At 37.2% G+C, this 22,696-nt stretch overlaps 3 protein-coding genes across 8 annotated transcripts in view; 2 read left to right on the top strand and 1 right to left on the bottom strand.

Moving 5' to 3' along the window:
* LOC119253132 (olfactory receptor 12D2-like) overlaps positions 1–22,696 on the bottom strand; it is a 53,530-nt gene that overhangs the window by 26,676 nt on the left and 4,158 nt on the right. For 3 of the 6 annotated variants that reach the window (XM_054698449.1, XM_054698450.1, XM_054698453.1), the window contains exon 1: positions 7,826–7,953. The exons of 1 other annotated variant lie outside the window; for it this stretch is intronic. The gene's annotated coding sequence lies outside the window, so the exon portion shown is untranslated. Of the gene's footprint in view, positions 1–669; positions 712–5,118; positions 5,223–7,825; positions 7,954–22,696 lie in introns of those variants that run through there. 2 more of the 6 variants (XM_054698452.1, XM_054698451.1) reach the window with 2 other exon arrangements.
* Positions 6,030–6,989, top strand: LOC119251092 (olfactory receptor 12D3). The gene has a single exon (XM_037518587.1). The coding sequence runs from the start codon at positions 6,030–6,032 to the stop codon at positions 6,987–6,989; it is 960 nt and encodes a 319-aa protein (XP_037374484.1).
* LOC119251091 (olfactory receptor 12D3-like) lies at positions 19,500–20,459 on the top strand. Its single transcript, XM_037518586.1, has one exon. The coding sequence runs from the start codon at positions 19,500–19,502 to the stop codon at positions 20,457–20,459; it is 960 nt and encodes a 319-aa protein (XP_037374483.1).

Genomic DNA, 22,696 nt, shown 5'->3' with positions numbered 1-22,696 from the left:
TTTTAAATATTTTGACAGAGTCTCTATCTGTATCCTTTATATTTATCTCAGCACTTCTGTTCTTCTCATTTTGCTTTTCCATCTTGTGTTTTGATGTTCCTTAATTTGTAGGTATTTTGTGTTGTCTTATTTGCTATTTTCATACTGTATATGTGCAGTAGGGGAGCTGGGGTTAAGTTTTCTGTTTCATTTCATTGTTTACATTAGTGTGAGGTGGGGACAGGTGGGCAGTCTGAGGGTTAATGCTTGCTCTCAGTTTGGAGAGTAAAGTTGGTCACTTTCTTCTTTTTTGTTCCACAGTAAGCTTTATTCTGTACATAGCCTGTCTTTACTTCCTTCCCCACCTTCCTGATTCTCCTCTCTGCTGAGGGTCATGATCTATAAGGGTTGAGTCTCCCAGTAAGAGGAGATAGGTCTGGGACCAGCCTCATGCTCCAGGATTAAGTTGTGTTTGACTGTAGATGACATAGTACCCAAGTGTAACATAATTTTAGATTGTACTACTATGATAATATTTTTTGGAAATGCTGAATTTCATTATACTTCCTTTAAGTCTGTACGTATTTTAACATTACCCAAACATTAGCTTAATCGAGTCTAAAAACAAACATTTTTTTTTTACTGTAATCACATTTTAGCTTTTCTTTAATCATAAGTTGATCTACTTACAATACTTTCCATCCATGTATGGTTAAGATGTCTGTAACAAATCTGGGGAGAGTTATTAAAAAATTAGGTTCACCTCTCTTTGTTTCTCTTATTTTCTAGCTTCTAGTGACCAGGACAAAATCACCAACTAGTTGATTCCCTGCTGGAATTTTATGACTGGTGTTTCTCTAACTCTATACTTTCATTTTCAACTTAGTAAGTTTGTTACTTTCATCAAGCTTTTTTGTTAGCATGTGGTGCCCACAGTGATTTGCTCTTTTGTTAGAATCCATACAAACTGGAAAACCACCTATTTTCTTTTGCTTGTCCCCTAAACCTTGCTTTCTTGCCATGCCCCAAACTATAATGACATTAAATTCTCTGCATTTTTTAATAGACTCAATACATAAAGGGGGTCTCACTTCTCTTACTTTTGCCAAGAATTTCTATAAGACATCTAATTCTTAAATTTAAGTTAAATTAATTACTCTCCAATTATCCATCCTTTCTTTTGACCAAAGTTTTTTTCAAGATTTTCCTTTTTTCTTAACCTGTAGAACTTAAATGTTTTATTCATAATTTCATTGCCCCTTTTATCGCACTAAGGGCAATAAAAAGTATATCTTTTTTTTGCATTTACTAAATGTCAGTGTTCTCAAGAATAGGAAATGTGTCTAATATTCTTATTATTACTTCTTCCTCAGGACCAGAAAATGGTTCTGGGCAAATTATTGTTTTTAGAAAAATGATATAGTGGTCTCAAAAGCATTCTAATACTTTTGAGAAGAGAAATATAGAGAGACTAAATCTTTAGGGAGAAAAGCCCAAGACATTAGTGCCCAAATGCCACTGGGGAGCTTTATATAGGATTTAATCTCTTTATTCTCTGGCCAGAATAGAAATGATATTCCTTGAGATTCAGTCTTACATTTAGATATAAGCTATTTGTAATGAAAATATTTTGAGCAACTAGAGCTATCTTTGAAAATTATATTCAATGAGACAATAAACATCTCATCTCTGATTTCTGGATATCCTTTTTAGCAAAAGATTATATTCACTATAAGGTAGGTACAGAGAAAAGTACAGGATAGATTATTAGGAATTAAGAGACAACACTAATACTTGATTCGAGGAGAATTTTCCAATGAAAAGGGCTTAAGATTACAGGAAAATGTGTGTGACAGTAAGTAGGGGACCTCTTCAAATTGAGACTGAAAATTACACAGTAGAACAAAAGATTGTCTCATGGCCTAGTTATTAGATAGTATGGTTTTGAATTTTCTAATCTTTCCGTTATTGCTTGCATGTTTGCTTCTGAGTAGATTTTCCTTGTGATTATGAATAGGTGTATGTTTCAATTAGATGTCTGAGTATATATCACAGTTTAGTTTTTTGTGGTTGTTACAGAGAGGGAAAAGATAAAGGAAGAACAAAGTAAAGATGAGAGAAAATAACTAGTTGAATAATATCTTAGTATATACCAAAACTGTTATTAATAAATGTGGCAATGTTTGGTGTTAGAAAATACATTAAACAACATATTAGATCACACCTACCATTAGAACTTTGAAGTGATATTGTTTTAAAAAGAGGGGTGGTGGTGTTGTTATCTAGAAAAATGAAATTGATTTTGAATTGTAGTATAAAGTGTCTACTTATAAATTTTCACAAGCACATCCCAACTCCCTGATGTATGCACTGTTTACAGTGTCCATAAATTGTATTTATGATTCCTGATATTAATTTTTCCCTGTCCATTATCAACAATTTCACTTAGAATATTTCTCCTGTCTCATATCCATGGGATATAGTTCTTAGACTTTTGTGTCTTTTCACCAAACATAATTAAAATTTGTTTCACCAAACAAATTTAAAATATGTTTTATTGATGCTAATTAATCAGTAAGAATCACTAATATCCTTGAGCAGTCCATGACTAAAATTAATTGCTAAAATAATAGGTCTTTTATGGGTGAACACCAAATATGACCTATTGAGGGTGGTTTTTAAAGTTGGTAAATATTGAACAGATAACAACCCACTAGTTAATTCAGGAAATATAAGGGCACTAAAAAATGTTACAGACACTGTTTTAGGGGCTGGGGGTGCAGTGATGACTAAAATAGACAATATGTATTTTTTTTCTGAAATTTACATTTAAGTTAAAGAAAAAAAGACACTTCCAATTTACTAATGAAATGTCATTGATAACAACATATAAGGGAAGGATGCCACAGTATGCTGTAGTGTGTGCATTTGTGTGAATTCAAAAGGTTAGTTAAAGTTACACAATGGTATGGCTTTAGGGCAAATACTTGAATAAGATGTAGGATTTGTCAAGTGGATTTACCAAGTCTGACTATTTCAGATCAGAGGAGAAATGTTGCACAGCCTTTAAAATGAGTGTTATTAGTGTTATTAGTATTATTAGTATTAGTGTTATTAGTTTTATTAGTTTTATTAGTGTTATTAGTGTTAATAGTGTTATTAGTATTACTAGCTCGGAACAGCGCAGAGGTCAGTGTGGCTAATCACTAATCAAAGGGTAGAGTGGAAGCAGATGCAGAAAGTAAACAGGAGTCATCTTGTAGGATCTTGTAGGTTACTCTATTGATTTGAATATTTACTCTGAGTAATATGAGAACCATTCAAGAGCATAGGCTTATTTTCAACAGCATAATACTGGATGATGTCTTGAGTATAGTGCAAAAAAAATCAATAATTCAAATGAATTATGATGCTGGTTTGTACAAAATGAAGATAGTAAGGAATGGGTTTACTATAGAAGATAGTAAGGAATGGATTTGAATCATTATTTATGAATGAAAGTTGATAAGTATTTCTTTGTTCAATTCTTGGAAGAGTTTGTATAAATCACTATTATTTCTTCCCTAAATATTTAGAATTTACTAGAAATCTGGACTTGTTATTTTCTTCTGGGGAAGATTTTAAATAAAAGCTCTAGTTTCTTATCTAGAAATCCAACTATTCACATTTTTTCCTTTTATTGTCATATTTTTGGTAATGTACTTTTGCTTTGAAGTAGTTTTAAAATTTCAGCTAAAATGTCAAATTCATTGACATTAAGTTGTTCATAATGATCCGTTATGATTTTTGACATTGCTGGAATTTGTTGTGACTTTACATTTACAATTGATAATTCAAGCCTTTCTCACTCATACAGCCAGTCTTACTAGAATTTATCACTTTCACAAATCTTTTCAAATAAACTAAGCTTTGACTTTTTTCTTTGTACTCTTGTTTTGTATTTTAATGTTTTATGTTATTACATTAGTTATTTCCTTTTTCTATTTTCTTTGTTTGAATTGCTGGTTTTATTCATTCAACTTCTTGAGGTGAAATCTAAGATATTGATTTTCAATATTTCTTTTCTAATATGAATTTAAGGCCAAAGTATTTTCTATGTTTATTCCTTTAGATGTATAACAAAATTGTCATAGGTCTCATCTTGATTATCATTTAAAAATAGTGTCCTCCCTGGTGGCCTAGGGGTTAAGTATGAGCGCTATCGCTGCTATGGCTTGAGTTGGATCCCCAGCCAGGGAGGTGACCGACATAGGGCATAGCAGTCCTCTCCTTTCTCACCAGCTGCTCCTCTTAGCAGTGTATTTCAGTAAAACTGCCAGTTCTGTTCCCTACACTGTCTCTGGTGGATCCTTTCACTCCCCTTGCCACCACCCACACACACCTCTAGCCTAAATCCCAGTTCTTTTTTGTCTGCAAAAACTTTTTTCAATGCTTAAAAAAATATATTCTTGCATCTATTTGATTTCCCCTTGTATCCATTAACTATTTAGATGTGGGTTGTTTAATTTCAAGCATTTAATGAATTTCTAGATACAGTCTTAAACTCACCATAGTCAGAAAACATTATTTGATTCAGCTTTCAAAAAAAATTGAAGCTTTTTGTTGAATCAAAATGTGTTTGATTTGTATGTAACTGTTTAATATATACTTGAAAATAATATGATTTCCTCTTTTCCCATTCATGCTCTGTATGCTACATAGTCTTCACATCCACAGTCATAATCATTATTGCTTTGTATGATGATTTTCACCCTTATAGAGACCATTTTGCCTATGTGTACACTGAAACATACTCATTCTGATGTTCTTAATATCTTTCTGCATTTCTGTTCTTCTGCTAGGGATAGTTTCTTTATAACTAAAGAAAGAACTTTAGAGAATATGTTAGTGTACTGATGATTTCTCTCAGTTTGTGCTGTGGATGTATGTTAATTTTTCTCTTGATGATTAGTCAAATGTATGCATTATGCTGTTCAGATTTTTATATTTTTACTAACTTTTGACTTATTCATCTATCATATATGAATATATGACTATCATATATTCATCTATCATATATGTTAAAGATTCATATAATTGTGGATTTGACTATTCATTATTTTGGTTAAAGAACTTTTGAAACTTTTCTTGGGGACTTACCTTGGACTGATGTTCTGAGCCAAGTATTAGTAGGAGAATGTTAATGGATGTGTGGGAGGAATGAATCAGGTAGTGTTTCCAGTTCCTCAGTTCTAGAGCTCCTTCTGTTGATACAATGGAGACTTTTATTTTACAAATATGGTTTTCTTTGTTTTTCCTACTTTTGCTATTCTTTTTCTCTCCACCTCCTTCAATCATGTTTTGTCTTATTCTAATTCCCACAAACACTCTATAGAAATTCCCACCAACAGTGGGCCGCTCTCCTCCCAAAGCTGAAATATTTGAAGTGTTTTCAAGGTTTTCCTTTTTCTAATGTTTGAGTTTCTCACTATTTCAAATTTTCCTTAACTACACCCAGGAATCCACTGTCAAGTTTGAACCTGTAATCATTAATGCCAAGTAAGTTTGTTTTTATCTTCTCTACATACACAATATTTGAAATATCTGGGTTTATGTCACCTAGTTTTACTGGTGGTTTAGGTATTTAGGAGGGGTGTGTTGATTTCCTGAGAATTTTATGCATCTTAGAAAATCTTACTAGGCAACACCTATGTCAAGCCAGAACCTAGAATTATAAACTGATCAACTAGTGATTCCTTTATTTATGTGTTTTAAGTTTGTCTATGGTAATGTACCACATTTCCTACTTTTAAAAAATGTCTTTTATGCCCCATTTATTTTAATATACTCCCATGATCAACCAAATGTTTTACTGGTTTGGGATTTATCTGGTATGCTAATATAACAATCTTTTTTGTAACAAGTGTCACTTTACTAGATATTTTTCATTTCATAGCTTACCCCTAGGTTCTTCCAAATAGGAAACTGAACTTTTCTTAACTCTCATAGTGTTAAATTAAAATGTCAAAAATATTAACTTGTTGTTATTGTTACCTTTGCTCCCGAAAGCAATGGAAAATATCACTACAGTGAGTGAGTTTCTTTTATTAGGCCTGACGAGTGTTCAGGAGCTGGAGCCTTTCTTCTTTGTCATTTTCTTAATCATTTACTTCATAAACTTGTTTGGAAATGGAGCTATTTTAGTGATTGTTTTTTTGGAACCTAAACTCCACTCCCCTATGTATTTCTTCTTGGGAAATCTTTCTTGTCTGGATATTTGCTATTCTTCAGTGACGTTGCCCAAAGTGCTTATAAACCTGCTCGTCGCTCACAGGACCATATCATTCCTAGGCTGTATCACTCAGCTACACTTCTTCCACTTTTTGGGAAGCACAGAAGCCATCTTACTGGCTGTCATGGCCTTTGATCGTTTTGTTGCTATCTGCAATCCACTTCGCTACACTGTCATCATGAACCGCCAGCTGTGTATTCTCTTGGCAGCTGTGGCCTGGATCATCAGTTTCTTTTATGCTTTGATGCATTCTGTAATGACTGCACATCTGAACTTTTGCCACTCTCAAAAACTCAATCATTTCTTCTGCGATGTCAAGCCCCTGCTGGAACTGGCATGTGGTGACACAATACTCAATCAGTGGCTTCTTTCTGTTGTCACGGGCAGCATATCAATGGGAGCTTTCTTCCTGACTCTTCTCTCCTACTTCTATATTATTGGCTTTCTTCTGATCAAGAATAAGTCTTGCAGAATACTTCACAAGGCTCTGTCCACTTGCGCTTCCCATTTCATGGTGGTATTTCTTTTCTATGGACCTGTGGGTTTTACCTACATTCGTCCTGCCTCAGCCACATCCATGTTTCAGGACCGAATGGTAGCCATCATATACAGTGCGGTCACCCCAGTGCTGAACCCACTGATATATTCTCTTAGAAATAAAGAGGTGATGTTGGCACTGAAGAAACTCTTTGGGAGAAAATTGTTTAAAGACTGGCAGCAGCACCACTGGCACAAATGAAACATACCTTATTTCCATTAAGAAGTTCAATCCTTCACTGTAATAAATGGTCTATATGATTTCTATTTTTCTTCTAGGAATTTGTAGCACCTGTAACTGTGTCCTACACTCATTTGAGCACAAGAATCATCTGCTTGGTTTTTATTCACTAGTCACTTATTTAAAAGATAATCACTGAGATTATATTATCAGGCAGTACAGTAGGTGCCAAAAATACAAACACAAGCAAAAAAACCCCCGCAATTTCATAAAACTTAAGCTTTCATGTGCTAGCATACATATAATAAACAAATCTGTAAGTGTGCATATAAGGGTAATAAAGTATTATGAAGGACCAAAAAGAGGTAAGAATGATAAGGGAGGGTGATAAAGAATTTGCTCTTTGTACTGGGTTTCTGGTATAGAGCGTTTAAACCTTTGGAATTTCTCAAGTGACAAAAATATCTTTGCTACTCATAAGCCCATAGATCACACCTGCATTTATGCTAGGACCCAAGGAAGTTTATGGTGAAGGCTTGTTATTTCAGAAAGAACAACCATGTGATTAGAAGTTTGGAATATTGAGTCATCAGCCTGACCGCCAAGGCGCAGGGAGGAAGGAAATTGAGTTCAACTACATATCCAATGATTCAATCAAACATGCCTTTGCAATGAAGCCTCACAAAGAAAAGAAATCTACACTCAATGTATTTCTGAACAATGTGATGTTTAAATTTATTTATTAATTCGGGCTACCGTGTGCTCAGAGAGCTGGTAAAACATTATTTTTGGGTGTATCTGTGAGGTTGTTTCTAGAAGAGATTAGCATTTGAATTAGTAGACTGAGTAAACATCACCTTTTTCAGTGTAGGTGGGCATCATCCAACCCATTGAGGTCCCGAGGAAGAAGTAGTAAGATGCTCTGGTGAGAGATGTGCGCTCCAGATGAGGGGAAATACACTCTGTATTTCCTGAATTGATAATACTTTTGGAGGTCCAGTGATCTGGAGTACATTGTACATCCTCTCAGTAAAAATGAAAAATAATTGAATCTTGAGCCTTTTATCATTATATAAGGTACAACATTCTTGGTAGACCTTTTTGGGTTTTAGAAACAACATAAGTCATACTTGGGGCTGTTCATATCTAAAAATGAGCAGCACTAAGTAGAACCTAGAATAAAGAAGATACATTTTTTAAAAAAGATGTATTTTATTTATTTATGTATACAAGAGCTGAGGTGTAGGTCAGAGGTATTGGGGGGTGAAAGGATTCACCAGACACAGAGTGGGGAGCAGAACAGGCAGACTAACTGAAATACACTGCTGAGGGGAGCAGCAGGGAGACAGGAGAGGTCTGTTGCACCAGGTGGGTCAGCTCCCTGGCTGGAGGTCGAACACATGCTGCAGTGGCTGCTGATAGCTCAATAGTGCTGAGACTTAATCCCTAGCACCACCAGGGAGACCCAAAGGAGATACTTTTGTGAGATGTAGGTTCTGATATAAGTGATTTTGTTGTTTGGACTAATATTATCTAAGAGATACCATGGCAATAGTGATACCTCTAGATAAAAATGCTACAGGACATTCAGAAAAAACTCAACAAGAGAGTTGTAGCACTCTAAGCCCACAAGAGTTCCTGAGCAAGACTATGCCATTTATAGAATGCAACTACTTATGATTATTAAAATAATTCTTGCCATGCTTCTGGGCTTTGGTTGGATGTGTCAGATCATGTAATCAAGTTATCTATGTGAAGAAAATTTCCCATCACAACCTGGTTTCTCTGAGACCCATCAAGTCATTAATTTGCATTAGTATAGAAGCAGTTCTTCTTTAAAAGAAATGGCTACCTGGGCATCCATAGCATGCCCAGAGGATACAACAAATACATGAACAACTTGGCAAGATCCCAATGTCAAGTACTTCATTGTACCAATTGTGCCTAAGCTTGTTCTTATTATTTCTTTTTTTTAAAGATTTATTTATTTTTATACAAGAACCAGGGTACAGGCCAGATGCATGGAGGGTGAGAGGATTCACAGGAGACAGAACAAGGAACAGAACAGGCAGACTGAAGAAATACACTGCTGAGGGGAGCAGCGGGTGAGACAGGAGAGGTCTGCTGTGCCATGTGGGATTCTCGGTAGTTGGCTGGGATTGAACCTGTGCTCCAGAGGCTGCAGAGAGCTTCACAGTGTGGCGCTAAACTGCCTGCATCATCAGGGAGGACCCATTCTTATTATTCCTAAAGGTATTCTCTGGTCTAAATGAGAGGGAAAAATGCCACATTGGACTAATTAATAGGTGGGTTTCTTCTGTTTTATTTTGAGCTGGAAGAGAATTGTTACTATAATGTAACTCTAATTAAGGTTATCTCTGAAGAATAGTGGTGAGGGAAATATTTCCAATGGACATCTGGTCATTTGTGTGGAAAAAGAAGTGTCCCACAGTATGTGTTTGTTTAGATTCATGGACAGTGGTAAATATTAGACTCGTTGTCCATGGGGTTGGAAGGATAAATATTGAAGTACAAGAGACAAGGAGTTCTGGAGAAGAGATGTGGCGATATACAGGAATGGAAATAAAGTTTATGAATCTTCATATTGCATGTTAATGTCTACCAGAAAGCATGTAATCCAGAGACATTAAATGATCACATTAACAGAATAATTCTACAGATGTTAAAATGCCATCCTTTACCAGCTCAACATTTACACCATGGCTCATGAGTAGAATAATTATGGTAACAGAATAGGACATATACACAAACCTGTATTAATAGGTTTTTATCTTACCAAGAATAATGTAGCTACTGTCCCTGATACCGATCTACAAGCGGCAAAGAACAAGCCTCATCTTTATTATGGTTAACATAGAAAATTACCCACAACTTAGAAATTGACTATATATATATATTTAAAGATTTATTTATTTATTTATACAAGAACCGGGGTAAAGGCCAGATGCACAGAAGGTTGAGAGGATTATGGGTGCTTACCTCTTAGTAAGTACAGTAACTGGTGCCTTCCTCAAAGCAGACAGTACCATGTGACTAGTGGTTGGGCTCTGGGATGGGTGGTGTCTGGTATCTCCAGAAGGATTCCCTGGCATGGGTCCAGGCATATAGTGTGTTGGATTCAGCTAGGGTACTGTGTGACCTTGTAGACGGGACCACCTGAGGGCTCCCTGGCACAGGTCTGGGTGCACAATGTGGTGGTAGGTCTAGCTGGGGTGTCTGGGTGGGCCATTATTCTCAACTATTTATATTTATTTATTTATTTATTTATTTATTTATTTATTTATTTATTTAGTAAGATTTATTTATTTATTTATACAAGCACTGGGTACAGTGAGAAGCGTGGGATGGTGATAGAATTCACCAGAGCCAGAGCAGGGACCAGAACAGACAGACGGATGAAATACACTGCTGAAGGGAGCACCGGGCAGCAGGAGAGGTCTGCGTGCCATGTGGGACCCTCGCGGCTGGGGACCGAACTGGCGCTGCAGAGGCTGCGGGTAGCTTCGCAGCCCAGTGCTCAACTGCTGTGCCACCAGGGGAGGCCCTCAACTATTTTTATTTTCTCTTCTATTGAATCTGATCGTTCTCATTTTTCCTTTTTATTTATTTTATTTCCTTTTCTCAATGTGTGATTTGTTCATTTGTTCATTCTACTTCTGAAATTTCTTCTTTAGCCAGTTTAATTCTATTTAATGTGTTTTCTAAATTTGTCTGAATTTCGTTCAGTCTCCTTTTGTGACCAATTTTATATATTCAGATTTTTTTGGTGAATAACACTCTTTATTCCCTGACATCCTTCCAAGATTTTGCACCTGTCTACTTGCCTTTGATAGACCTTTCTTTGGAGAGAGATAAACATGACGGTGAAGAAATGCTATGAGTAAGTTCTGCCATATAAACAATTAATAGGGAGGAAAAGCGGCAGGTCCCTGTGAAGACTGGGACACAGAAGATAAATTGGCAAAGCTAGCAAACTGCCTGAAGAGGAAAGTTGCAATAAAAGAGGAACAGAAGAGAGGAAAACATCAGAACGCTGCTACCCTCCCCAACCCACAAAGCCAGCTCACTCCAGCCAACAGAAAGGAGAAAAAAAAACAAAAACAAAAAACCAAGAGCAAACTAGAGAACAAGGGCACAGTGAGTGGAAAGGAACAACTGCAGGCACTGCACCCCCATGACCAGAACTGTGGAGCACTGTGCAGAAAGCACCCCGGAGGTGAGTGAATAGCACTAGGTAATTGCAAACTCAGTGCCATTAGAGGAAGATAAGGACTCTGTGGAGAGACCTGGAAATAGCCCAAGGCCAGCCAGGAAGCTTGTGTGGAAAAGCAGGTGTGCCCTTGAAAAGCAAACGAGGACCAGGGCCTCCCTGGTTGGGTGCGGTTGGGTGGTTGGGTGCTGGGTTGTGAAGCTGTCCGCAGCCTCTGCAGCGCCGGTGCGATCCCCAGCTGCTCCCCGGCCGCTGCTCCCGGGCCACCGAAGGAGGGTCCTACATGTTGCGGTGCAGACCACTCCTGCCGCCTGCTGCTCCCCTCAGCAGTGTACTTCCGTCCTTCTGCCTGCTCTGCTCCCCACTCTGGCTCTGGTGAATTCTCTCACCCACCCTCCCGCGCTTCTGGCTGTACCCAGTGATTGTATAAATAAATAAAAAAATAAATCTTTAAAAAAAAAAAAGAAAAGAAAAGCATACGAGGATCACAGCTGCAAGCTCTTCAGGCAGTTTGCTAGCTTTGCCAATTTATCTTCTGTGTCCCAGTTTTCACAGGGACCTGCCAATTTTCCTCCCTATTAATTGTTTATATGGGAGACCTTACTCATATCATTTCTTCACTGTCATTGCAACTTTCAAACTTTCCTGTGCCCGCAACCTAGGATTGTGGAGAGATGCACACGAGCTATAACTGAGGTAAATGACCCTCACTGGGTAATCAAAAACCAGGTGCCTGGGCATGGGAGTGGGGTGCAAAAGATGCCATTTCTGTGGGCACTGAACTGGGTTACCACCCAAGTCCTGGATCTGAAGGCTTTGGAACTAAGAACCAGGGCATGAAATTCGGGGCGTGGGATCCTCATGATGGCTGGGCACAGGGCAGATACCGCATCCCCACACCGTTGAGTCACTCCACACCACCCCCACTCTGTTCCGGGAGATGGTTGGGAGGGTGGGGAAGCACAATTCTGGAAGGCTACTAAGAATGATCTCTGGCGCCAACTAGTGATGAAAACAAAATCACCAACTTCCTGATAGTTGGAAGCCAGGGATCCCAAAACCACCCTCAGGCTCTAAGAGGGGGTGTGCCATGCAAAGGAGGTGAGAAGGTGTTGGCGCCTTACCTCCTAGCATCAGGATACTTCCCCTTTCCGTGATTGGCTGTGCTCCTTCGACCCAGTGCGCATGACGACCTCCGGCGCACCAAATAAGGGCATGTGCCCTTCCGGGATTAGCATCTTTTGGCCCAGTGTGCATGACAGCTTTGGCCTGCTTCTTCCGCTTCCAGTCCCCAGCTATAAAGCCCCGCCGAAACCGAAAGTAAAAGAGACCTGCGGTAGTTGAACGAAGAGTGCACGTGTCTCCCTCCGGTGTACCCCTGTTCTTCAGGTCGCTGCTCTCCCCTCGAGAACCTTGTTGACCAGTCCGCGGGCTCGGACAAGAAGGGAAATGAAACATGGAGCAAGACCCCATTCTGGAATTGAGAGCTGGCCACAGAATCCTGGGAGTGGTACACTCCATAACAGTGGCACTGCACAGGATGACAGCCAGCATTTTGTATCTGAGAGCCCTGGGAATTGAGAACTAGAGTGCAGAATTCAGGGTGTGGGACCCACACAGCTGCAGGCACAGCACCAGGTGAACATGCGGGCAGACACAGCACCCAGCATGAGCAATAGCCCCTGTGTTGAGGTGCTCCTCTCCCCGCCTCCATTTCTCAGAGAACACTGGGAAAAAGCACAAGTCAGCAAGTACAGGTCTCTGGTACCATCAAATGACCAGAACAAAATCACCAACAAGCTGATTCCCTGTTGGAACTGAGTAAATACAGAGAGGGAGGGAACTGTAAGGGACAGTGCCCCGCAACACAGCCACAGCATCAACAACCTGGCAGAGTTTTGGCCTAACAGTACTGGACTCTGTCTGTTAAACAGTTTCTGACATCCCTGAAGGAGAACTCCTAAGAGATGCCTGCCAGCACCAGTGACAATGTCCTGACACATAGAACTAATAAGAAAACAACCAGCAGGGAGAAGGTAAAATATAAATAACCAAGCAAGCCCACTGGGGAAAGACACACCACAAAAAGTAAAACAGTCCCCAGAGCACAACAATGACATGGAAGAACTTTTCTGCCTGTCAGATAGAGAATCAATAATCATCATGACTAAAAAATGAAGAAAATGAAAAGGAAAAATGATTTGAGACAAATAATTAGTGAACTGAAGAACAAAAATGAGACCTTAAGAAAGGAAATGAAAGAAATGCAGGAGATTAAAAGATTACTGGAGGAGATAAAGAATTCTGGGTAAAGCAATGAAAACAGAATCAATGATTGACTTTTCTTAATCTGTGTAGCATTTTAAATATTTTGACAGAGTCTCTATCTGTATCCTTTATATTTATCTCAGCACTTCTGTTCTTCTCATTTTGCTTTTCCATCTTGTGTTTTGATGTTCCTTAATTTGTAGGTATTTTGTGTTGTCTTATTTGCTATTTTCATGCTGTATATGTGCAGTAGGGGTGCTGGGGTTAAGTTTTCTGTTTCATTTCATTGTTTACATTAGTGTGAGGTGGGGACAGGTGGGCAGTCTGAGGGTTAATGCTTGCTCTCATTTTGGAGAGTAAAGTTGGTCACTTTCTTCTTTTTTGTTCCACAGTAAGCTTTATTCTGTACATAGCCTGTCTTAACTTCCTTCCCCACCTTCCTGATTCTCCTCTCTGCTGAGGGTCATGATCTATAAGGGTTGAGTCTCCAGTGAGAGGAGATAGGTCTGGGACCAGGCTCATGCTCCAGGATTAAGTTGTGCTTGACAGTAGATGACATAGTACCCAAGTGTAACATAATTTTAGATTGTACTACTATGATAATATTTTTTGGAAATGCTGAATTTCATTATACTTCCTTTAAGTCTGTATGTATTTTAACATTACCCAAACATTAGCTTAATTGAGTCTAAAAACAAATATTTTTTTTAATGTGGTTATTGTAATCACATTTTAGCTTTTCTTTAATCATAAGTTGATCTACTTACAATACTTTCCATCTATGTATGGTTAAGATGTCTGTAACAAATCTGGGCAGAGTTATTAAAAAAATTAGGTTCACCTCTCTTTGTTTCTCTTATTTTCTAGCTTCTAGTGACCAGGACAAAATCACCAACTAGTTGATTCCCTGCTGGAATTTTATGACTGGTGTTTCTCTAACTCTATACTTTCATTTTCAACTTAGTAAGTTTGTTACTTTCATCAAGCTTTTTCGTTAGCATGTGGTGCCCACAGTGATTTGCTCTTTTGTTAGAATCCATACAAACTGGAAAACCACCTATTTTCTTTTGCTTGTCCCCTAAACCTTGCTTTCTTGTCATGCCCCAAACTATAATGACATTAAATTCTCTGCATTTTTTAATAGACTCAATACATAAAGGGGGTCTCACTTCTCTTACTTTTGCCAAGAATTTCCATAAGACATCTAATTCTTAAATTTAAGTTAAATTAATTACTCTCCAATTATCCATCCTTTCTTTTGACCAAAGTTTTTTCCAAGATTTTCCTTTTTTCTTAACCTGTAGAACTTAAATGTTTTATTCATAGTTTCAGTGCCCCTTTTATCGCACTAAGGGCAATAAAAAGTATATCTTATTTTTTGCATTTACTAAATGTCAGTGTTCTCAAGAATAGGAAATGTGTCTAATATTCTTATTATTACTTCTTCCTCAGGACCAGAAAATGGTTCTGGGCAAATTATTGTTTTTAGAAAAATGATATAGTGGTCTCAAAAGCATTCTAATACTTTTGAGAAGAGAAATATAGAGAGACTAAATCTTTAGGGAGAAAAGCCCAAGACATTAGTGCCCAAATGCCACTGGGGAGCTTTATATAGGATTTAATCTCTTTATTCTCTGGCCAGAATAGAAATGATATTCCTTGAGATTCAGTCTTACATTTAGATATAAGCTATTTGTAATGAAAATATTTTGAGCAACTAGAGCTATCTTTGAAAATTTTATTCAATGAGACAATAAACATCTCATCTCTGATTTCTGGATATCCTTTTTGAGCAAAAGATTATATTCACTATAAGGTAGGTACAGAGAAAAGTACAGGATAGATTATTAGGAATTAAGAGACAACACTAATACTTGATTCGAGGAGAATTTTCCAATGAAAAGGGCTTAAGATTACAGGAAAATGTGCGTGACAGTAAGTAGGGGACCTCTTCAAATTGAGACTGAAAATTACAAAGTAGAACAAGGGATTGTCTCATGGCCTCGTTATTAGATAGTATGGTTTTGAATTTTGTAATCTCTCCGTTATTGCTTGCTAGTTTGCTTCTGAGTAGATTTTCCTTGTGATTATAAATAGGTGTATGTTTCAATTAGATGTCTGAGTATATATCACAGTTTAGTTTTTTGTGGTTGTTACAGAGAGGGAAAAGATAAAGGAAGAACAAAGTAAAGACGAGAGAAAATAGCTAGTTGAATAATATCTTAGTATATACCAAAACTGTTACTAATAAATGTGGCAATGTTTGGTGTTAGAAAATACATTAAACAATATATTAGATCACACCTACCATTAGAACTTTGAAGTGATATTGTTTTAAAAAGAGGGGTGGTGGTGTTGTTATCTAGAAAAATGAAATTGATTTTGAATTGTAGTATAAAGTGTCTACTTATAAATTTTCACAAGCACATCCCAACTCCCTGATGTATGCACTGTTTACAGTGTCCATAAATTGTATTTATGATTCCTGATATTAATTTTTCCCTGTCCATTATCAACAATTTCACTTAGAATATTTCTCCTGTCTCATATCCATGGGATATAGTTCTTAGACTTTTGTGTCTTTTCACCAAACATAATTAAAATTTGTTTCACCAAACAAATTTAAAATATGTTTTATTGATGCTAATTAATCAGTAAGAATCACTAATATCCTTGAGCAGTCCATGACTAAAATTAATTGCTAAAATAATAGGTCTTTTATGGGTGAACACCAAATATGACCTATTGAGGGTGGTTTTTAAAGTTGGTAAATATTGAACAGATAACAACCCACTAGTTAATTCAGGAAATATAAGGGCACTAAAAAATGTTACAGACACTGTTTTAGGGGCTGGGGGTGCAGTGATGACTAAAATAGACAATATGTATTTTTTTTCTGAAATTTACATTTAAGTTAAAGAAAAAAAGACACTTCCAATTTATTAATGAAATGTCATTGATAACAACATATAAGGGAAGGATGCCACAGTATGCTGTAGTGTGTGCATTTGTGTGAATTCAAAAGGATAGTTAAAGTTACACAAGGGTGTGGCTTTAAGGCAAATACTTGAATAAGATGTAGGATTTGTCAAGTGGATTTACCAAGTCTGACTATTTCAGATCAGAGGAGAAATGTTGCACAGCCTTTAAAGTGAGAGTGTTATTAGTATTACTAACTAGGAACAGCGCAGAGGTCAGTGTGGCTAAGTAATCAAAGAGTAGAATGGAAGCAAATGCAGAAAGTAAACAGGAGTCATCTTGTAGGATCTTGTAGGTTACTCTATTGACTTTGAATATTTACTCTGAGTAATATGAGAACCATTCAAGAGCATAGGCTTATTTTCAACAGCATAATACTGGATGCTGTCTTGAGTACAGTGCAAAAAAAATCAATAATTCAAATGAATTATGATGCTGGTTTGTACAAAATGAAGATAGTAAGGAATGGGTTTACTATAGAAGATAGTAAGGAATGGATTTGAATCATTATTTATGAATGAAAGTTGATAAGTATTTCTTTGTTCTATTCTTGGAAGAGTTTGTATAAATCACTATTATTTCTTCCCTAAATATTTAGAATTTACTAGAAATCTGGACTTGTTATTTTCTTCTGGGGAAGATTTTAAGTAAAAGCTCCAGTTTCTTATCTAGAAATCCAACTATTCACATTTTTTCCTTTTATTGTCATATTTTTGGTAATGTACTTTTGCTTTGAAGTAGTTTTAAAATTTCAGCTAAAATGTCAAATTCATTGACATTAAGTTGTTCATAATGATCCGTTATGATTTTGACATTGCTGGAATTTGTTGTGACTTTACATTTACAATTGATAATTCAAGCCTTTCTCACTCATACAGCCAGTCTTACTAGAATTTATCACTTTCACAAATCTTTTCAAATAAACTAAGCTTTGACTTTTTTCTTTGTACTCTTGTTTTGTATTTTAATGTTTTATGTTATTACATTAGTTATTTCCTTTTTCTATTTTCTTTGTTTGAATTGCTGGTTTTATTCATTCAACTTCTTGAGGTGAAATCTAAGATATTGATTTTCAATATTTCTTTTCTAATATGAATTTAAGGCCAAAGTATTTTCTATGTTTATTCCTTTAGATGTATAACAAAATTGTCATAGGTCTCATCTTGATTATCATTTAAAAATAGTGTCCTCCCTGGTGGCCTAGGGGTTAAGTATGAGCGCTATCGCTGCTATGGCTTGAGTTGGATCCCCAGCCAGGGAGGTGACCGACATAGGGCATAGCAGTCCTCTCCTTTCTCACCAGCTGCTCCTCTTAGCAGTGTATTTCAGTAAATCTGCCAGTTCTGTTCCCTACTCTGTCTCTGCTGAATCCTTTCACTCCCCTTGCCACCACCCACACACACCTCTAGCCTAAATCCCAGTTCTTTTTTGTCTGCAAAAACTTTTTTCAATGCTTAAAAAAATATTTTCTTGCATCTATTTGATTTCCCCTTGTATCCATTAACTATTTAGATGTGGGTTGTTTAATTTCAAGCATTTAATGAATTTCTAGATACAGTCTTAAACTCACCATAGTCAGAAAACATTATTTGATTCAGCTTTTTGTTGAATCAAAATGTGTTTGATTTGTAACTGTTTAATATATATTTGAAAATAATATGATTTCCTCTTTTCCCATTCATGCTCTGTATGCTACATAGTCTTCACATCCACAGTCATAATCATTATTGCTTTGTATGATGATTTTCACCCTTATAGAGACCATTTTGCCTATGTGTACACAGAAACATACTCATTCTGATGTTCTTAATCTCTTTCTGCATTTCTGTTCTTCTGCTAGGGATAGTTTCTTTATAACTAAAGAAAGAACTTTAGAGTATATGTTAGTGTACTGATGATTTCTCTCAGTTTGTGCTGTGGATGTATGTTAATTTTTCTCTTGATGATTAGTCAAATGTATGCATTATGCTATTCAGATTTTTATATTTTTACTAACTTTTGACTTATTCATCTATCATATATGAATATATGACTATCATATATTCATCTATCATATATGTTAAAGATTCATATAATTGTGGATTTGACTATTCATTATTTTGGTTAAAGAACTTTTGAAACTTTTCTTGGGGACTTACCTTGGACTGATGTTCTGAGCCAAGTATTAGTAGGAGAATGTTAATGGATGTGTGGGAGGAATGAATCAGGTAGCGTTTCCAGTTCCTCAGTTCTAGAGCTCCTTCTGTTGATACAGTGGAGACTATTTTCTTTTACAAATATCACGGGTTTCTTTGTTTTTCCCACTTTTGCTTTTTTTTTTCCCTCCACCTCCTTCAATCATGTTTTGTCTTATTCTAATTCCCACAAACACTCTATAGAAATTCCCACCAACAGTGGGCCGCTCTCCTCCCAAAGCTGAAATATTTGAAGTGTTTTCAAGGTTTTCCTTTTTCTAATGTTTGAGTTTCTCACTATTTCAAATTTTCCTTAACTACACCCAGGAATCCACTGTCAAGTTTGAACCTGTAATCATTAATGCCAAATAAGTTTGTTTTTATCTTCTCTACATACACAATATTTGAAATTTCGGGGTGTTATGCCACCTAGTTTTACTGGTGGTTTAGGTATTTAGGAGGAGTGTGTTGATTTCCTGAGAATTTTATACATCTTAGAAAATCTTACTAGGCAACACCTATGTCATGCCGGAACCTAGAATTATAAACTGATCAACTAGTGATTCCTTTATTTATATGTTTTAAGTTTGTCTGTGGTAATGTACCACATTTCTTACTTTTAAAAAGTGTCCTTTATACCCCATTTATTTTAATATACTCCATGATCAACCAAATGTTTTACTGGTTTGGGATTTATCTGGTATGCTAATATAACAATCTTTTTGTAAGCAAGTGTCATTTACTAGATATTTTTCATTTCATAGCTCACCCCTAGGTTCTTCCAAATAGGAAACTGAAATTTTCTTAACTCTTATAGTGTTAATTTAAAATGTCAAAAATACTAACTTGTTGTTATTGTTACCCTTGCTCCCCAAAGCAATGGAAAATATCACTACAGTGAGGGAGTTTCTTTTATTAGGCCTGACGAGTGTTCAGGAGTTGGAGCCATTCTTCTTTGTCATTTTCTTAATCATTTACTTCATAAACTTGTTTGGAAATGGAGCTATTTTAGTGATTGTTATTTTGGAACCTAAACTCCACTCCCCTATGTATTTCTTCCTGGGAAACCTTTCTTGTCTGGATATTTGCTATTCTTCAGTGACGTTGCCCAAAGTGCTTATAAACCTGCTCGTCGCTCACAAGACTATATCATTCCTAGGCTGTATCACTCAGCTATACTTCTTCCACTTTTTGGGAAGCACAGAAGCCATCTTACTGGCTGTCATGGCCTTTGATCGTTTTGTTGCTATCTGCAATCCACTTCGCTACACTGTCATCATGAACCGCCAGCTGTGTATTCTATTGGCAGCTGTGGCCTGGATCATCGGTTTCTTTTATGCTTTGATACATTCTGTAATGACTGCACATCTGAACTTTTGCCACTCTCGAAAACTCAATCATTTCTTCTGCGATGTCAAGCCCCTGCTGGAACTGGCATGTGGTGACACAATACTCAATCAGTGGCTTCTTTCTGTTGTCACAGGCAGCCTATCAATGGGAGCTTTCTCCCTGACTCTTCTTTCCTATTTCTATATTATTGGCTTTCTTCTGATCAAGAATAAGTCTTGCAGAATACTTCACAAGGCTCTGTTCACTTGTGCTTCCCATTTCATGGTGGTATTTCTTTTCTATGGACCTGTGGGTTTTACCTACATTCGTCCTGCCTCAGCCACATCCATGTTTCAGGACCGAATGGTAGCCATCATATACAGTGCGGTCACCCCAGTGCTGAACCCACTGATATATTCTCTTAGAAATAAAGAGGTGATGTTGGCACTGAAGAAACTCTTTGGGAGAAAATTGTTTAAAGACTGGCAGCAGCACCACTGGCACAAATGAAACATACCTTATTTCCATTAAGAAGTTCAATCCTTCACTGTAATAAATGGTCTATATGATTTCTATTTTTCTTCTAGGAATTTGTAGCACCTGTAACTGTGTCCTACACTCATTTGAGCATAAGAATCATCTGCTTGGTTTTTATTCACTAGTCACTTATTTAAAAGATAATCACTGAGATTATATTATCAGGCAGTACAGTAGGTGCCAAAAATACAAACACAAGCAAAAAAACACCCTGCAATTTCATAAAACTTAAGCTTTCATGTGCTAGCATACATATAATAAACAAATTTGTAAGTGTGCATATAAGGGTAATAAAGTATTATGAAGGACCAAAAAGAGGTAAGAATGATAAGGGAGGGTGATAAAGAATTTGCTCTTTGTACTGGGTTTCTGGTATAGAGCGTTTAAACCTTTGGAATTTCTCAAGTGACAAAAATATCTTTGCTACTCATAAGCCCATAGATCATGCCTGAATTTATGCTAGGACCCAAGGAAGTTTATGGTGAAGGCTTGTTATTTCAGAAAGAACAACCATGTGATTAGAAGTTTGGAATATTGAGTCATCAGCCTGACCGCCAAGGAGAAGGGAGGAAGGAAATTGAGTTCAACTACATATCCAATGATTCAATCAAACATGCCTTTGCAATGAAGCCTCACAAAGAAATGAAATCTGCACTCAATGTATTTCTGAACAATGTGATGGTTAAATTTATTTATTAACTTGGGCTACCGTGTGGTCAGAGAGCTGGTAAAACATTATTTTTCGGTATTTCTGTGAGGGTGTTTCTAGAAGAGATTAGCATTTGAATTAGTAGACTGAGTAAACATCACCTTTTTCAGTGTAGGTGGGCATCATCCAACCCATTGAGGTCCCGAGGAAGAAGTAGTAAGATGCTCTGGTGAGAGATGTCCACTCCAGATGAGGGGAAATACACTCTGTTTTTCCTGAACTGATAATACTTTTGGAGGTCCTGTGATCTGGAGTACATTGTACATTCCCTCAGTAAAAATGAAAAATAATTGAACCTTGAGCCTTTTATCATTATATAAGGTACAACATTCTTGGTAGACCTTTTTGGGTTTTAGAAACAACATAAGTCATACTTGGGGCTGTTCATATCTAAAAATGAGCAGCACTAAGTAGAACCTAGAATAAAGAAGATACATTTTTTTAAAAAGATGTATTTTATTTATTTATGTATACAAGAGCTGGGGTGTAGGCCAGAGGTATTGGGGGGTGAAAGGATTCACCAGACACAGAGTGGGGAGCAGAACAGGAAGACTAACTGAAATACACTGCTGAGGGGAGCAGCAGGGAGACAGGAGAGGTCTGTTGCACCAGGTGGGTCAGCTCCCTGGCTGGAGGTCGAACACATGCTGCAGTGGCTGCTGATAGCTCAATAGTGCTGAGACTTAATCCCTAGCACCACCAGGGAGACCCAAAGGAGATACTTTTGTGAGATGTAGGTTCTGATATAAGTGATTTTGTTGTTTGGACTAATATTATCTAAGAGATACCATGGCACTAGTGATACCTCTAGATAAAAATGCTACAGGACATTCAGAAAAGACTCAAGAGAGTTGTAGCACAAACGCATTAGAGTTCCTGAGCAAGACTATGCCATTTATAGTATTGAACTACTTATGATTATTAAAATAATTCTTGCCATGCTTCTGGGCTTTGGTTGGATGTGTCAGATCATGTAATCAAGTATCTATGTGAAGAAAATTTCCCTGGGCCTCCCCGGTGGCGCAGCGGTTGAGCGCTGGGTTGCGAAGCTGTCCGCGGCCTCTGCGGCGCCGGTTCGATCCCCGGCTGCTCCCCGGCCACGGGAGGAGGGTCCCTCATGGCTGCAGACCTCTCCTGCTGCCCGCTGCTCCCCTCAGCAGTGTACTTCGGTCCTTCTGCCTGCTCAGCTCCCTGCTCTGGCTCTGGTGAATTCTCTCACCCTCCGCGCTTCTGACTGTGCCCAGTGCATGTATAAACAAAAACAAACAAAAAATAAAATAAATGAATAAATAAAGCATGCCTCTATAAAAAAAAAAAAAGAAAATTTCCCATCACAATCTGGGTTCTCTGAGACCCATCAAGTCATTAATTTGCATTAGTATAGAAGCAGTTCTTTTTTTAAAGAAATGGCATATCTGGGCATCCATAGCATGCCCAGAGGATACAACAAATACATGAACAAGTTGGCAAGATCCCAATGTCAAGTACTTCATTGTACCAA

The sequence above is a fragment of the Talpa occidentalis genome, unplaced genomic scaffold, assembly GCF_014898055.3.
Source record: "Talpa occidentalis isolate TD23 unplaced genomic scaffold, MPIMG_talOcc4v2.1 talOcc4.2, whole genome shotgun sequence".
In the NCBI taxonomy this organism is placed as follows: Eukaryota; Metazoa; Chordata; class Mammalia; order Eulipotyphla; family Talpidae; genus Talpa; species Talpa occidentalis.
Note: the sequence above shows the minus strand (reverse complement) of the source record. Positions and strands in the feature narration are given on the sequence as shown.

Coding starts and splice junctions, on each gene's coding strand:
- LOC119251091 (XM_037518586.1), top strand. CDS start 19,500: ATGGAAAATATCACTACAGTGAGGGAGTTTCTTTTATTAGGCCTGACG.
- LOC119251092 (XM_037518587.1), top strand. CDS start 6,030: ATGGAAAATATCACTACAGTGAGTGAGTTTCTTTTATTAGGCCTGACG.